Source organism: Ascaphus truei, chromosome 5 (assembly GCF_040206685.1).
Source record: "Ascaphus truei isolate aAscTru1 chromosome 5, aAscTru1.hap1, whole genome shotgun sequence".
NCBI classification, from domain to species: Eukaryota; Metazoa; Chordata; class Amphibia; order Anura; family Ascaphidae; genus Ascaphus; species Ascaphus truei.
Genome location: NC_134487.1, coordinates 105,022,476 through 105,038,943, shown reverse-complemented (window position 1 = coordinate 105,038,943; position 16,468 = coordinate 105,022,476). Strand labels below are relative to the sequence as shown.

Here is a 16,468-nt window from a genome sequence, read left to right as displayed (position 1 = left end):
TCTGATCTTGTTGAGTCTGAGACTGCTGTGGGGGCCCCACAGACCCGTAGGGACAACCCGAGGGCCCCAGACCCCCATGGGAACCACCCAAGGACCCTCAGACACCTATGGGGCTAACCCTGGGACCCCCAGACACCCACGGTGCCTGGCGGAGACCACCCGGAGGCCTCCAGACCTTGGAGTACTGGTTCACTGTGGGGCCTGCGGACACCCGCCAGGACCACCGGGGACTCCCGTGGGCCTGGGGTATTAACCCTGTATGTAAAAGAATAAATCATGTTTTATGGGGGGCACTGGGGGTGGGTTATGTATTGTTTATTAAATATGGTAATGGTATGGTATTGTGGGGCTGTTCTGTGTATTGTTTTTCTTGTGGGTAGTGGGGGTGGGGGAAGGGGGTATTGTCCCCAAGGGTGGTTAGGCCTCCCTGGTGGGTAGTGGGGGAGGGTGTTAAGGCTCCCAGTGAGTGGTGGGTGAGGGTGGGTTAACCCCTTAATTACTATAGCGGTTAATAACCGCTATGGTGATTAAGGGGTTAGGGGATATTACATTGGCTCTTTTTATCCTTGTGTATGTTTTGCAGCATCGGAGGGGGACATGGACAGTGATGAAGATGAGAATGGCCTTCATCGTGGCAGCCGGGCAAGGGTGAGTGCAATATGTATTTATTTTATTTATTCTGCTTTATGAATTTTAAATGGGCAAATGCACTATTATCCATTTGTGGATAATAGTAATTTTACCCATTACTATACTGTATGTGTTAGGGGGCGGGGGTGTATTTATTTCTAAGTATATATATATATATATATATATATATATATATACTGTATATATATAACACCAGGTCCCCTAATAAACCTCATTGGTGTAGGATGCCCCAGGGGAACATACAGATTGCTGATTTGGTTCTGACTGCAGTTTGGGGATAGAGCTGCACTGAAGAATACATAAATCTTTAGAGTGATCTCATACTGTTATATAAGTGGGCATATTGTTTGTCAAATATCTATAATACACCTTTTGAGATAGAGGTTACTGTTTTCTCTTTACAGTAGATTAATAACGATACTACATGAAATGTATTGCACTCTTGCTTGAAGAGATCTTCTTGCCAAATTGTGTTCAAACGTTGGTAAAGCAGTAGTTTTAAAACCTACAGTATGTTTGTAGGTCGGAGATAAACCATGTTATTTTTTCCAGGCAACCATCCAGCATTTTGTTCAGATGCATGTGCAGCTAATGTAGGTGCATTGGTTATTCCTAAAATATGGTAAGGCTGGTGGTCCCAGATGAAAAGTTTGAAAACCACTGAAGTAAAGTGATGCTGAAAAAAAGATCCCTAGATAATGGGATTTGGCTACCAAGTGACTTCTTGATGTTCAGCTAGTACTCACATCAATGTGTTTTCAATAACAGAACGTGCAGTACATTCATTAAATTAATTCTTAAATCTTTACACAAATTAAATCCATACTAAGGCGGAAATTAATAACATTTCAAATTGGATTGTAGCTAACTATTCATCCTAATCTGAGAACCCATTTTTTATTTGGGCATTGTTTGTTCTGGCATGTGGATAATATACAGTAGGTGATCAATAGCCACACCTGTTCCAGTTTCTGTCGTTTCAAAACAACAAAGACTGTGTATTCTTTGAGTGTCCTTGTATATAGGAAAGCAATTGCAATTTTTCTTTCAGACTGTCTCTGCTCCTGAAATTATAATAGGCACTTTCTGGTTGAGCTACTCCAAATCTTCTTTGATTATTTCAAATAATAACTAAGGAGTGTCCCCTGCTGTTGGATACTGGTTTCTTCGGCTTATCAATGCAGACTAACAGTAATATTATATTGTACAGTTGACGCAGAGGTTTTCAAACATTTAATGTTAATCACAGTTTAGAGGACCACCATACTTAATTGCTCTATTGATTAATATATTTCGATATTTGTGTAACATACAAAAAATGCATATTAGCAGCCTTTAAATCAACACTGATACATCAGCATTGATATAAGACACTAGCTGCAGGAAACAACTACTGTAGTTGAATTAAATGTTGAATGAACTCTAGTCTGGAGGGACCACCAAAAAAGTATCTAGGCACCATCAGTGGTCCAAGTACCAGAGTTTGAGAACCAATGCTTTAAAACACAAGTTGCATAAACTAACCATTAATTTTTGAGGGTCACAGTTACTGGCAAAAAAACACAAATATAGTAATTCAGCAGATTAAAAAAAAGTCTCAATAGCTGGTATATTTAAGTGAAAACCACTATATAAACCCTTTCACCACCACCTTTGTTTCCTAGAAAACCATATACTGTGAGAGTTTTTAGAAAAAGATACATTTTAAAATGCTGGTGCTGCTCCTTTTTGTTTAGTTTATATTTTTACATGAGAAAAAGGTGGGTGTTAGAAAGATTTTGATGCTCTAATGTTTTCTTATGTCATTAGAGTAACTAAACAATGATGCACCCAGACACAACCATATATTTCTGAAGGTTAACAATCAGAAGAATCTGAGATGGGTCACTTTGCATTGTCGTATAGAGGCTCTTTATGTAGTTCGCCCCTTATTATGGGAGATAAAAGAACATGTTGGTGTTGATTCCTTTGCACCTGGATAGGTGTGTATTTTGACATCTGTGATACGCAGAGCTTATTTTTTTTACAAATATGGGAGCATAGTACCTTAAAGTACTGAGGGTACTACCAACGGCAATCAAGGGTGATCCCATGTTTACATATATCAATAAAAACATGCTTGTGAAATATAAATATTCAATTACTGTGTAAATACAAGTATATAAGCAACGTGTTGAGGGAGCTGATTTTAACATAACAGATGACAAACAGTTTTATTCACACAAATATTGATGTATCTTTGGTTGATGGGGCTTATGTCCTATTTCAATTTACAGAACACAAATATTTATAGGAATAAAGTGTGTATGTTAGCCTTGTCACTATGACTCCCGTAACACAAAATAAATATGGATATGATATTTTGGACTGTATGCTTAATAAAATAAGCCTAGGAGTACACACAACCCCAGGACAAAGTGGGCAGAGTCCCCTTAATCTTTGTGGTTACTCTCATAATTCCAAACTTCTACTCCTGACAAAATGTGACGGAGTACTCCCATCCTTCAGCATTGGAAGACATCTTATGGCCTATTCACCCAAATGAGCCATAAGGTTTCCTTCAGCACCAAAAAGTGTCTTACCCATTTTTATAACATCTTTAATGAAAAAAAAGGAAACACAATTTAACATGTTTTCATTTATGTTTAAAACTTTATTCTGGCAATAGAATTGTTTATATTGTAACCTGAAGTGTAGGGTCCATTTTACCCTTATCTTTTCCATATTTATTTTTTATTTTGCCATTAATACACAACCAGGGACCTCCTGCTTCCCGAGACACTTACCTCCGAAGGTGCCCCTGGTACTGTCCCCTCCTGGACAAAGAAAATGGAGATTGTAAAGCTCCTGCATCATGCGGACCAAAGGAAGCAGGAGGATGTCCTAGAATTGCTCTGCTTTTGCCCTGATACATAGACCTCTTTGTCTCTACACTTTCAGGATAAAAGGGGGAGGGGGGTGGGGGTTCACAAAGCTCTGATAACTGCCATTGGAGCTCGATTGACATTAACTGCCATTCAAGACAAGGGCAGTTAATGCTGACTGAACTCCAATAACCATTATCAGAGCTTCGTTTTCTCCCGTAGGAGCTGTCCAGTTGCTTGCAGCTGTATTTCAGTAAGTATTCCTGCCGACTTGGAAGGTGAAGTCCCAGGTTGAAGAGAGTCTTACATTATCAACACAAAGAAAGGTTATACAACATAAAGTTAGTTACTTGAGCATAGCAAGGCCTATAACCCATTTTACAAAGTACTATGTATGTGTATGACATTCAGTCAAAAATGTATGACATTCAGCACTACAAAGGGCTTCCAAATGGCCAGCTAACTGCCTGCACCTACTATTTTAATGGTAGTTGCCTAAGCAGCAAAGCGTACAGTATATTGCCATTACTGTACAAGACAAAACAATATTGTTGTAAAACCAATTGTAGATTATTGTGTGTAGTTGACCACTAGGTGGCAAAATGGACCTTTTCAAAGTCAAAGTAGAGGGCACATAAGAAAAGATTTGTTTACATTTGTATCCACGTCATGAGATACATTCACACATTTATTTCAATGCGCAATATTCCACACTTATGTAAACAAATGGTTCTCATTTAAGGTACCCAATAAGATTATAACTATAACAAACTGTTTGGCTGCTGCAAATGGCTAATTATGGTAAACCGTGTTGCAAAGCAAAATATTTTTGCCAGGAGACAGCATTTGTTTAAAATTCTTCTTTTTGCTCTAGACATAAGGAAAAGGAATGAAAAATGGTTCGATAAAAACCAAAACAGCGGGAACAAGTAATATTATATCATACACTTTGCTGGGCTCAAAGGACCCATTATTACCAGAAAGAAAGTGAACTAAGGACAGTAGCATGCTTAGTAGGTTCAGTAGGGTAATTGACAGTTCTGTATGCTCTGCTTTGTAAACGAAATCAGAGTATAAAAGTATGTTCACATATTTTCTTTCATTTTTTTAATTTCAATGGTAAATCCATGCATGTGAAGATCGTAAGGTTTTATTTACAATCTTTAACTAATGGTGATAACACTGTTTGTCCGTTCTGAAATCCACCATCAATTGTTCTTTTTGTATTGTTTGCAAAATAATGATGATGCAGATTAGTTAAAGAGATAGACATAAATAACTAATATTCTTGTGTTCACCAGACTTGGAAAAAGCAAAACTTTCATTTTTCACAGGATACAATGAAGTAAAACAGTTAATTTTAGGTGTAACCCACCTTACCCGGCTCTAAAGGAGTTTACATCAGATACATGACAGTGCTCAGTCTCTCATACCTGTTAAGGATGCTGGGTAGGTGCAGGCGGGGCATGGATATGCACATAGAAAAAGAATAGGCACCAGGAGCTTCTATCATTCAAAAAGGGCCTTATTAAACATCTGTTTATAAGACTTCACATACAGGGACAGCTCTACACGTGACAGTATCTGGTGGCAAAAAATAAGATTACGCTGTGTTTCTTCCCCTGGTAGCTCTCACTCGTATGCTAGGGGTGTACTTGACATATCTGGGCTTCATCCTCTTGGTAGCTCTCACTCATACATTGGCGAGGTATTTGCCTTTTTAACAGTTAACCGTAAGGGTTTAATTGGTCAGTTGCTTGCATAGAGTTAGTAATGCCCCACTGACATTGCAAATGCATTCAATGATTACTTTGTGGGGTGTGCCACTAACTTATTAGCGAAACGCAACCCAAACCACAAACCTGAATCTTATCATGGGAGTACCCATACAGCCCCACCCCCTCCCAACACTGCCTACAATTTTCCATTTGGCCCAGTATCTGAAGAGGAGATTACACAAGTGCTCCATTAACATTAATATTTCCAAATAAATACCAAAGATTATTGCCTCATCTGTTTTCAGATCAACTGTTTTTCATGTTTACAACGTAGCTATTGCTTCAATCTTAATATACTGTGGCTATGATTAGAGAAATGTTCCCAAATGTTAAATACATTTAGATTCTTTACAGTATTTCTTTACAGTATTTCTATCACAGCTCCATACCACTTCTACCACAGAGGAAATGCGTCTATATATATAGAAAGGCTTGTCCAAACCTCTGCTTGCAAAAAGGGAACTACTGCAGTGTTACAAAAGATCTCAACTTCATGCTTCAAGACGTGCACAATACACCTAGAGAAAGCAGTATAACATGGGCTTCCCTAGCAGAAAACATGTGCTTGGGATGCCATTTGCTGTCTCCACAATTGCTCTGATCTCTCTGTTTCTCTTGGTTTTTACCACCGACTCTGTTTGCCGTGAAGAATCTTCCAGGTTCTCGAATCCTATCAACAATATCGCTGTTGGAAGTCAACATGTGTTTGTGGCCACTGAAAACTGCCTGTACCAGTTGGATCACACATTGCGTCTGCAGACAGCCATAGGGACAAGGAAAGGGGATATTAAAGAGTGCAGCACAATGCCTCAAAAGAGAGCATCCAGGGATCAGCAGCCTCTTTACTACAACAAGCTCTTGCATGTCCATGAGAAGAAGGAGATGTTGTTAAGTTGTTGGATTCAGGACAAAGGAATATGCTATGCCAGGAACCTTACTGACCCGAATCAAGTATTTGGGACTACCAGTGATATTGTGTCTTGTGACCCAAAACATCCCACAGCAGGATTTCTATTACCTGATAGTAAAGGCAAAATCTATTTAGTTGTTGCTGAAAATTTTGCAAGTGCAGAAACCACTGAATCATGCCAGCAGAAAAGTAACGAGGGGTCAATATCTATACAAACAAACCAGGAGTATCAATTTGTAGCCGGAACTCGAGAGAGTTCAGTTACATTAAAAAACAATAGGAATAGGAAGAGCCTGCACTTTGTGGATGCTTTTTCTTGGCAGAATGAATTATTTGTTCCTTATACATATGATAATAACGAAAGCCCGATGATGATTATTTTAGCAAGAAAAGGAGACAAGGAGTTGGAGTTTTATGGTAACGTTGATCTTATATGTGAGAGTAAAAGGCAAAGGGGAAAGATGTTGTCTTCTTTCATGTTCAAAAAGTCAGGAGGTCATTTTTGGGCTGGGATATTTGCATCTGCAGACAAGACTGAATCCTCAGATAAAACAGCACTATGCATCTACAACTTGACCTCTCTGAAAGAACAAGCCCGGGGCTGTGTCTATGAGGAGTTTAATGCTGACCAAACCTTCATATGTGTGAGTATTATTTGATCTATGTTGTTACAACAAATACATAAGAAATAGAAGTGCACACTAAAATACAGCTGGGCAATAACAAAACAAAATTTCCACCATAATGGTATTAAATGAAGTAATATATTGCGATAAACATAAAAATATCTAATGACATCAAAAATTGTTCCAGGTCATTTATTGTTAATCTAATTGTTCTAAAAATGTATTTTATTCAAAATAAATGTTAAAAAAAACAAACAAAAAAAGCAAATACATTTTAATTTTAGGATACGTTTTACATTTTGCAAAGAAAATGTTTAAATATTTTTTTTTAACAATAAATTAACTAAAACCCCTGATATGGCCACTTTTTCTTCTCCAAACTCACTCTTAGCCCCCTCTCATTCACTCAATTACCCACCTCTTCCATCCGCTATGACAGCGGCAAAGGTCATTAGTGTTTTATAACACAATGTCAATCCTGAGGATGGAGAGGTTTGGGAAGATGTAAAAGGGAGAAGGAAAAGAATATATTTACCCCTGAAGAAGTGAGGTGAGGGGCGTTAAGAAATGGAAGCTGTGGATTAACACTTTTACTTCTGTTGCCCACTTGGGATTGAAAGGGTTAAGAAGAAAATGTGATGAAGGAGTTAGAGAAGAAAGGAGGTGAGAAAGGGATTAGGACGAGAAGAAGGGGAGAGGATGAGGTTAAAAGATAGGTATGTGGTTAAGAGAGGCTAGATTTAATAATAGAAGGAAGGGGTTAAAAGGCTCCTCGCCACATGCACCCCTCAATTTTTTGTGTCCAGGTTGGAATAATAACATATTCTCCAACTGTACCTTTTTAGGAGGTACCTTCTGTATGCCCTGTAACCATTGAAACTAGCTGTACTACCTATTGTAAAGTGCCTATTTTTGCCGGTGTGTGAGAGCTGGGGAGTCTCCCCTGCCTTTCTTTTACTGGCTAATGCTCGGAACCTTCAGCTAATTACAGCAGCTTGAAAATCAGCGAGTTCATATATGATCCGCAGGTTATTACTTTTTTGTAGACATTATAACGTCCAATTAATTTAAAAAATAAAAGGCTGTATTGATAAACCTATCTTGGCATTTGATAAATGGCACATGTTTCAGTGCCTTCCTGGAGGTGCTCACTTACATTTAAGCTCCTGTATCTCACATTGACAGAGGAACTTAAATGTACTGTACCTATTTTTATGTTCCCAATGTTGGAGGGTTTGAAAAAAAAATGCCTCCAGGGCAATGTTTCCACTTTCAGATTTGGGATTTCCTGGTCCAAATCCTGGAATTTCCTGGACAAAAGATTGTATAAGGGCTGCACATCTCATTTTAGCTGAAAAGGTCTACGTGGCAACATCTGTTTGGATTTACCATGGGGAATTTTGGATTGACAGATGAAGATAGAAGATAGAAGAAAATAATGACAGATGAAGATAGAAGAAGCTGAAAGAAGATTTTTGTTTCCTGTTTCTGATCTTCAAGGTGGATAGAGATAGATTGCCGGTGATGACGTCGCGGTTTGAGAGCTTGCATATTCGCCGGGATTTGGATTGTTTGTTTTCAGGTTTTTCCATTGTATTTATTTATTTTTATGTATTTGCTTGCCCATTGCCTGATAATGTATTAATCTATACCCAGGGGACAGATAAATACAGTGACAGGCAATGCATTTCTTGACAAATGCTTGTTTTCTAATGATTTATTTTTACGATTTCTGTTTATTGTTTGGATTAAATTGTTTTGTATTTGGGTGGCTTATTTTGAGTATATTTTAGGATTGGTTAGCGTTTTCAATTTATTAATTGTTTTGTTTGCTAATGGTTTAAATGTATTAATTGTTTTGTTTGCTACTGGTTTAAATGTATTAATTGTTTTGTTGGCTACTGATTTAAATTAATTAATTGTTTTGTTGGCTAGTGGTTTTACAGTAGTTCATGAATTGGGGTGTTTATGTGCTTGTGTACTGTATATCTTTTATTCTTGTGTATTTTTGGCTTTCATGCTTTTTTATTAGATGGACCATTGGCTGCTATAGTGACTTAAAATGTCCATATTATATGGGTATGATATACCACTGTGCCAATCAATGGGTACAGGGTGGGTATAATGGGCACAGGGTGGGTGTTTAGGTCTCCCGGAAGGGTAGCGGGAGAGGGTGGGTTAACCCCTTAATTACTATAGCGGTTATTAACCTCTAAGGTGATTAAGGGGTTAGGGGCCATTAGAATGTATTTTTTTTTTATTATTCTTGCTGGCATCGGAGGCAATGGACCTGGAGTATGCAGAAGAGGATGCCCTTCATGATGGCAGGGGTAACTTGAACGTTTTATTTACTTTATTTATGCTGCTTGGCTAATGTTTGATTTTATAATGGGCAAATGCACTATTATCCATATCTGGATAATAGTAATTTTGCCCATTACTGTATGTGTTGGGGGGGGGAGAGAGGGGAGGGGATTGTTGGGGGTAGAGGAGGTGGGTCGTAGAGTTATGTGTGTATTTTTATTTACTGTGGGTACAGGGATTGAGTGAAGAGGTTAGTAGCCCCAAGGATGGATGTTTAGGCCTACCGGGTGGTAGGCAGCGGGAGGGCTTAATCCCTTCATTACCTTAGCGGTATTACCCACTAAGGTAATGAAGGGGTTATCTACCCGCAACCCCCATGCAAAGGCCTAAACACCTAAAAAGGGTCAAATACCACCTTCACCAGCCCCCGCTACCCACAATAAAGATGGTACTGGTAGTTAACCCCTTCATTGCCTTAGCGGTTAGCTCCGTTGCGCGCCCGAATGCCTACTATATCCGAGGCCTAACACTAGGCTGACATTAGTTGTGATAAAAATCACATGTGCGTTGTGGCAAGTGGGCAGGGGAGCGGGGGCTTTGTTTTTGGCAGGGGGTGGGGATAGATTTGGACAGAGGAAGTGTGAGAGGGAGGGGGGTTTGGGCAGGAGAATGGGGGTGGTTCGGAAGAGGCATGGGAGGGGAGGTTACGGCAGGGTAATACGAGCAGAGTCAAGATGTAAAACACATAATTAGATCCAGTCTTTAGCCACCACAAAGCCTTTCCCATTACCCTTGCCAAACCCCCCTCTCTCGCCCCCCCATCCTCCTACCCACTTGCCACAACTGTCACAACGCCTACACATATGATTTTTATCACATGCATAGTGTTAGTCCCATTGTGGTTTAGAGCAGAGGTGTGCAATCTTTTTCCCCTGCACCCCCCTGCTGGCTTTCCCCTTCTCCTCGCGCCCCCCCCCTCTTACCTTGATTCAGGCGTCATGACGTCACGTTGTCATGGCAACGTGACATCACATGACCCCTGCCATGGTGACGCGTCACCAGGAGCGTCTGAATCTAGGTAAGTGAGGTTTTGAGGTTTACAGAGGCCCTGCAGCTCCCCCGGCATTAATTTAAATGCATTCGGGAAGCGTGCGGGGCCTCTGTAAACCTTGCGCCCCCCGCAGCGAAACCCAGTGCCCCCCACTTTGCACACCGCTGGTCTAGAGCGTTCACTTTCCGTTACATTGTTGAGCAATATTGCTACTGTAGTGCTACTTATTGTGATACATATGTGCTGCTTTTACTATTCTGCTGTGTGAGCGTGTTGCTAATTAATTTCATGCTGTTTGCACTTTTGGCCCCTCAAGCCCCTCTAGATCTTTATGTCACTCCTGTGACATCACTGCGGATTCACTGTTTTTTGTCACTGTCAAGAGAGAGGGGATTTGGCCCGGGATTAAAGGGGTTACACCCTATTTGGCCACCCTCTACTCTCACCTGGGAAGCAAGGGGTTAACTGGACTGGGGTCCAGTAATGTGTTTTTACCTTGCTTCAGTATCCAACTGTTTATTCCCCTGTATAAATGTATTGTTTCTGTGACAGTGTCTGCACCACACACACACGGGGGCTTAAGGGGTTAATGAGCTACAGTTTAGGAAAATACAAATGTGGTGTGTCTTTTCAGAAATATCTGGGCTTCAACAGGCTTGATTGAAGTTGGGTGTGAAAAGTACAGAGGGGGTATGGTGTATGTTAACACATATTGCTGGTAGAGACAGCTAGGACCCAGGCTGGGGCATTGGGTGTGAAATATAGCACCGGTGACAAATGTTCTCGACACAGGAGTTCCTGCTTCAAAGGATTTATTGATGGATGCGATTACGCAAGGAGATATCAGAATGAGTGACCTTATTAAATATAAGAATATTATGAGATGTCCTCGGCTGAACATGCTAAGAGCTACATATGTGTAACCGGGGGACCGAGCCGCAAATAATGATTACAGACACATAGTTACATATAGTTACATAGTTACATAGTAGATGAGGTTAAAAAAAGACGTACGTCCATCAAGTTCAACCTATGCTAAATTTAGACAACAGATACTTTATTCTATATCTATACTTACTTATTGATCCAGAGGAAGGCAAACAAAAAACCCCATTAAGGGGAAAAATTAATTCCTTCCTGACTCCAAGAATTGGCAATCGGAATAATCCCTGGATCAACATCCTTCCCATGTATAGTTATTTGGTATATCCCTGTATACCTTTCCCCTCTAAAAAGATGTCCAACCTTTTTTTGAACAAATCTATTTTATCTGCCATCACAGTCTCCATGGGTAATGAATTCCACATTTTAACTGCCCTTACTGTAAAGAACCCTTTCTTTTGTTGCTGGTGAAATTTCCTTTCCTCCAACCTTAAGGGATGGCCCGAGTCCTTTGTACTGCCCGTGGGATGAATAGTTCTTTTGAAAGCTCCTTGTATTGTCCCTGAATCTATTTGTATATAGTTATCATATCCCCTCTTAGACGCCTCTTTTCTAATGTAAATAAATCAAATTTAGCTAGCCTCTCCTCATAAGTTAGAATGTCCATCCCCTTTATTAATTTGGTGGCTCTTCTCTGCACTCTCTCTAGTTCCATAATGTCTTTTCTTAGGATTGGTGCCCAAAATTGTACTCCATATTCTAGGTGTGGTCTTACTAATGCTTTCTAAAGGGGCATAATTATGTTTACTTCCCTTCCATCCATTGCCCGTTTGATGCAAGATAAGATCTTGTTTGCCTTTGCAGCTACTGCATGACATTGTGCACTATTGCTAAGCCTGCTGTCTACAAGCACTCCTAAATCCTTCTCCATCAAGGATTCCCCCAATATATCTCCATTTAATTTGTAAGTCGCCTTTTTATTCTTGCATCCCAAATGCATAACCTTACATTTATCTGTATTAAACCTCATTTGCCATTTACCTGCCCACGTTTCCAGTCTCTCCAAGTCCTTCTGAAGAGAAATTACATCCTGCTCTGATTCTATTACCTTACACAATTTAGTATCATCAGCAAAGATGGAGACTTTGCTCTCGATCCCAACCTCAAGGTCATTAATAAACAAGTTAAAAAGCAGGGGTCCCAGTACCGATCCTTGAGGTACTCCACTCACATGATGTGTAGCAGGTCCTAAGAGACAGATATTAATCTCACTTGAGGTACTCCATTCACATGATGTTTAGCAGGTCCTAAGAGACAGGTATTAATATCTCTCTTAATTTTAGTATTACATGGTAATATTTAGTCTCATTGGGAGTGTTATGCGTGCTGGAATGTATTAATATGTCTCGCGTGCCAGTAAGTATTACTTAACTGAAGTTATGAAGTTATTTAGATAGGAAAAGCATTTTTTAAACGTCCTTGGGTGGGTAGGAGTTTTAATCTGTGGAAAACTGTCAACCTCACCACTGATTTATGAGAGGGGTTGGGTTTAGGATGTTTTCAATGGGAAATAATTGTATAAGAACCAGGCTCAGCCTATGGCTATTGTCTTTCGTGTCTTGATGATTTTGAAGATTGCTGTATGAACTGCCAGTCCAGAATTATGACTGCTTCATCATTTCCATCTTAAGTGAGTGTCCATATTTTGTCTGTTATTTGTATAATCTCGTGTGTTCACCTTTTTCAAGGAATAAATTATATTTTATCATATCTAAGTCTCGTTCAGTTCAACCCAGTTACTGTATATTTGGTGTGTATTATTAATAGCCTGTATCAAAGCTACCGTCACAGGCACCAGTTCTGGGGTCACTGGGGGAGGTGAAGGGTATATTTGGTTTGATTTAGTCACTGTTTGATTGCTCTTGAGAAAGGCTCTTACAGGAGCCAAAATGTTGAGTCATCAAATACCCCACTTTTCCCCCGGACCCGCTCCTATTTCCAGGTTTGTGAGGTGTCTGTTCCTGTCTTTTGTGTCAGAGCATGTGCGGTGATATCTTATACTGTGGAATTAGCCTGTCGTGCGCTCCGGTTGCTCTATAGATATAATGAAGGACTGTGTCTGGATCAGGGGGAGGTTCAGCAGGAGGTCCATTGGGAGATATGTATATGTCCTGGAGACATCAGTGGTACTGCGACCACTCTCCTGTAAGGACAATATCTACAGCCCTAGGGACTGGAGTTCAGTCGGGGACCGAGTATGGGATGCTGGTAAGGAAAAGCCTTCTTACCTTCTAGTGTAAAGCCTTGCTATGTACCGGGTCCCGCTTCCACAATGAATGTAGACCACACGTCTGCGTTGTTGGAACAACGCCTCCTCCCCCTCTTGTGGTGCCGCCGACAGCAACGTAGATAACAGCAACAATAGTAGCGAAGATCAGGGCACTCAAACCGAATCCAGGACCGCCACAAAATGAAAAAATTGAAGGAAAAGTGTGCCAGTATGTGCAAAAGTAAAAAGGCTTTATTTGAAACAAAAGTAAGTGGTAGACATGACAGAAAAGGTCCTCCCACGCGTTTCATGCAAGTGTTGCACTTTCTCTTCAATTTTTTCATTTTGTGGTGGTCCTGGATTCGGTTTGAGTGCCCTGATCTTCGCTACTATTGTTGGTGATATCTTATAGCCTGGATGTGTTTGATGGCTTGTTTTGTATGAGTGGGTTGAAAGCTGGAGTTGTGAAGGTAACTACAGATGTAGCCAGACTTACTGTTTTCAGTGCCGCGAAAACGCTTGGTCCGGCGGCTGCTCTGATTGCGTTCTGAAAAACAGAGAGGATTAGCTCTGTGGAGAATCTGTGCTTCCCCCACAGCACTAATCCTTCAGAGCCATCGGCTATCAAGCCAAACAGTTTGGAGGAACTGCGCAGAGGTACTGTACACGACACATTCTTCTACTGTACTGAAGCAGTCTGTGTGAGTGTGCAGTGTCCCCGCATCTGGTTTAGTTCAATGCTAGAGCTGCTGCCCAGAATAGCAGTAGTTGTGGGTTCTGATCCTGTTGGGCCTGGCACCAGTATCCCCTTCTTCACAAGCAACCTTAGGCTGAGTCCAGGGTGAAGGGAAGAGCGGAGCGGGCACTCATGCGCAGTGACATCACGCGCATGTAAGCAGGAGACCAATCTTGTCCTGCTAGAAGAAATTTGCGAGCGCGGGGCGTGTCAGTGAGACAGGGGGGTGTCAGTGGGACGGGGGGGGTGTCAGTGGGACGGGGGGTGTGTCAGTGGGACGGGGAGGCATGTCAGTGGGACGGGGGGAGCGTGTCAGTGGGACGGGGGGAGCGTGTCAGTGAGACAGGGGTGTCAGTGGGATGGGGGGCGTGTCAGTGGGACGGAGGGGGGGGTGTCAGTAGGATGGGGGGGCATGTCAGTGGGACAGAGGGGGCATGTCAGTGGGATGGGGGGCATGTCAGTGGGACACGGGGGCATCTATTGCAGTAACATATATATATATATATATATATATATATATATATAAAAATATCCATCTATATATATATATAGCCCCTCTCTCTTCCTTCCCTCCCCTGTCCCCCCTCCATTTCTCTCCCCCTCCCTTCCCTCCCCCCCCTCCCACCCTCCCTCTCTCTCTCCCCCACCCTCCCGCCTCTCTCTCCCCCACCATCCCCCCTCTCTCTCCCCCACCCTCCCCCTCTCTCCCTCTCTCCCCCCCACCCTCCCCCTCTCACTCCCCCTCATTACCCCTTGTCACTCACGACCCTCCACTCTCTCCCCCTTTTCCTTCCTCTCCCCCCTTCCTTCCTCCCCCCTTCCTCCTCTCCCCCCTTCCCTCCTCCCCTTCCCTCCTCTCTCTCCCCTTCCCTCCTCTCTCCCCCCTTCCCTCCTCTCTCCCCCCTTCCCTTCTCTCTCCCCCCTTCCCTCCTCTCTCTACCCCCCTTCCCTCCTCTATCTACCCCCCTTCCCTCCTCTCTCTCCCCCCTTCCCTCCTTTCTCTCCCCCCCTTCCCTCCTCTCTCTCCCCCCCTTCCCTCCTCCCCTTCCCTCCTCCCATTCCCTCCTCTCTCCCCCCCTTCCCCTCTCTCTATCCCCCTTCTCTCCCCCTCCTCTCCCTTCTCTCTCCCCTCTCTCTCCCCCTTCTCTCCTTTCCCCTCTCTCTCCCCCTTCACTCCTTTCCCCTCTCTTTCCCCCTTCTCTCCTCCCCCCCTTCTCTCCTTTCCCCTCTCTTTCCCCTCTCTTTCCCCCTTCTCTCCTCCCCCCCCTTCTCTCCTTTCACCTCTCTCTCCCCCTTCTCTCCTTCCCCCCCCCTTCTCTCCTTTCCCCTCTCTTCCCCCCAACCCCCCCTCACTCCATTTGCCCCCCCCCCCACTTCGTTTGCCCCCCCACCACTTCGTTTGCCCCCCACCACCACTTTGTTTGCCCCCCCACCACTTGATTTGCCCCCCCCCCTCCACCACTTCATTTGCCCCCCCACCGCCACGTCGTTTGCCCCCCCACCACCACTTTGTTTCCCCACCACCACTTCGTTTGCTCCCCCCACCCCCACTTTGTTTGACCCCCCACCACCACTTTGTTTGCCCCCCCACCACCACTTTGTTTGCCCCCCCCACCACTTCGTTTCCCCCCCCCACCACTTCGTTTGCCCCCCCCCCACCACTTCGTTTGCCCCCCCCCACCACTTCGTTTGCCCCCCCCCACCACTTCGTTTGCCCCCCCCACACCACTTCATTTGCCCCCCCACCACCACTTTGTTTGCCCCACCACCACCACTTCGTTTGCCCCCCCCACCACCACTTCATTTGCCCCCCCACCACCACTTCATTTGCCCCCCCCCCCACACCACCACTTCGTTTTACCCCCCGCCCCCCACACCACCACTTCGCTTTCCCCCCCCACACCCAGTATCAAGGAGAAAGCACTATTGTGTGAAACGCGTAGGAGGGTCTTTACCCCTTGCTTGTCATTATGATTGGGCATTAAATCCTCTATTTTTATCCACCTGTATTTCTCATCATTGGCAGTGCGCTGCTGTGTGCTATTTGCACATTTTTTCTCTCTCTCAGAATAGTTAAGCAACTAAGATATAGTTATAGATATAGATATATACCTCCCTTTGAGTTTGGGCACTCATAGAAGCACTGAATGCATCGATAACAATAGAGAAACAGTTAGTACTACATTTTTTTAAATGTGGTGTGCGTTCCCCGTGCCTGGTGACCTGAATAAAAGACAATTGTTCCTGGCACTCATTATTCCACAACCTTGCTCCCTCATCGCCCAGTCGCCTGAATCCAGCCCCTGAGTAAGGTAACCCATGCGGAGAAGCCATACATCACACACCAATGTAATCTCCCAAGAAGTCGGGCAGTGAGGGTTACAATCTATACCAGGC

General features: G+C 42.9%; 1 protein-coding gene across 1 annotated transcript in view; it reads left to right on the top strand.

The window, feature by feature from the left end:
* The first annotated feature begins 5,708 nt into the window (after positions 1 to 5,708).
* Positions 5,709 to 16,468, top strand: part of PLXNC1 (plexin C1) — a 146,654-nt gene continuing 135,894 nt past the window's right edge. Inside the window, exon 1 of the mRNA XM_075599091.1 lies at positions 5,709 to 6,847. Coding sequence (XP_075455206.1) covers positions 5,831 to 6,847 — 1,017 coding nt within the window. The 5' untranslated portion in view covers positions 5,709 to 5,830. The remainder of the gene's footprint in view (positions 6,848 to 16,468) is intronic.